Genomic DNA, 806 nt, shown 5'->3' on the forward strand with positions numbered 1-806 from the left:
CTACAGGCCGGCCGGGTCCCGTGGGAGTCGCCTCCACCCACGCCGCAACACAGCAGAGCACGCGAGCCTCGAGAGTAAACGAGTCCGCCCCAACCAAACGAGGCTGCTGGCACCGGGCAGTAGCAAGGGGCGGGGGGCACTCGGGACGCACGTGGGCGCGGGACCACTGCTCACCCTCCCTACCACGCCCCGCATCTCCTCACCTCCAGGCTCACCGCGCCCCTCGACAAGAAGAACTAGGAGGAGCAGGTGGAGCACGCGGGGGCCCGACGCCCAAACAGCCATCGCCCGGTCCCTGCGGGAAGGGAGACCTTCGAGGGAGGCGGCGCGGGCAGTGGGATCCACGAGAGGACGAACGCCACCGACAGCCTCCCCTCCGCGAGAAGCGCCTCAGCCGAGGCTCAGAGCACTAGGGAGCGGTAGACGCTCAGCCTCACTGGGATCCCTCCCAAAGCCCAGCTCCTGAGCCCGCCCAGACGGCGTCCTTGTCTCCCCCGCCCCGCCCTTTTCCCGGTCCTGCCTCTGATTCGACCCTTCTGTCCCTAGCTCCGCCTTTGTCACCTAGGCCCCGCCCCCTTTCCCCGCCCCGCTCGCCGTTCAGGGCCTGCCTTCCTCGTGCAGCTGCCGCGGGCGCGCCAAGTGGACCCCATCTGGAGACCTAACATTCTGGACTAGCAAGGCGACCCCAGGCTCGTCGTCCTTCCTCTCTGGGCCTGTTTCTCGCCCTTAAAATAAGAGGCTACACTAGAGGACGTGGACAGCTGTGACTACAGCTCTGCCACCCATTCTGTTATCCACTGGGAGAT

The 806-nt window shown here is 66.7% G+C and overlaps 1 protein-coding gene across 1 annotated transcript in view; it reads right to left on the bottom strand.

Annotated features, from left to right (window-relative positions):
• Chrna5 (cholinergic receptor nicotinic alpha 5 subunit) overlaps window positions 1-493 on the bottom strand; it is a 33,160-nt gene extending 32,667 nt beyond the window's left edge. Inside the window, exon 1 of the mRNA XM_010619463.2 lies at window positions 204-493. Within this exon, the coding sequence (XP_010617765.1) occupies window positions 204-285 (82 nt within the window). The 5' untranslated portion in view covers window positions 286-493. The remainder of the gene's footprint in view (window positions 1-203) is intronic.
• Between the last annotated feature and the right edge of the window lie 313 nt (window positions 494-806).

The sequence above is a fragment of the Fukomys damarensis genome, unplaced genomic scaffold, assembly GCF_012274545.1.
Source record: "Fukomys damarensis isolate Sample0158 unplaced genomic scaffold, DMR_v1.0_HiC HiC_scaffold_25, whole genome shotgun sequence".
NCBI classification, from domain to species: domain Eukaryota; kingdom Metazoa; phylum Chordata; class Mammalia; order Rodentia; family Bathyergidae; genus Fukomys; species Fukomys damarensis.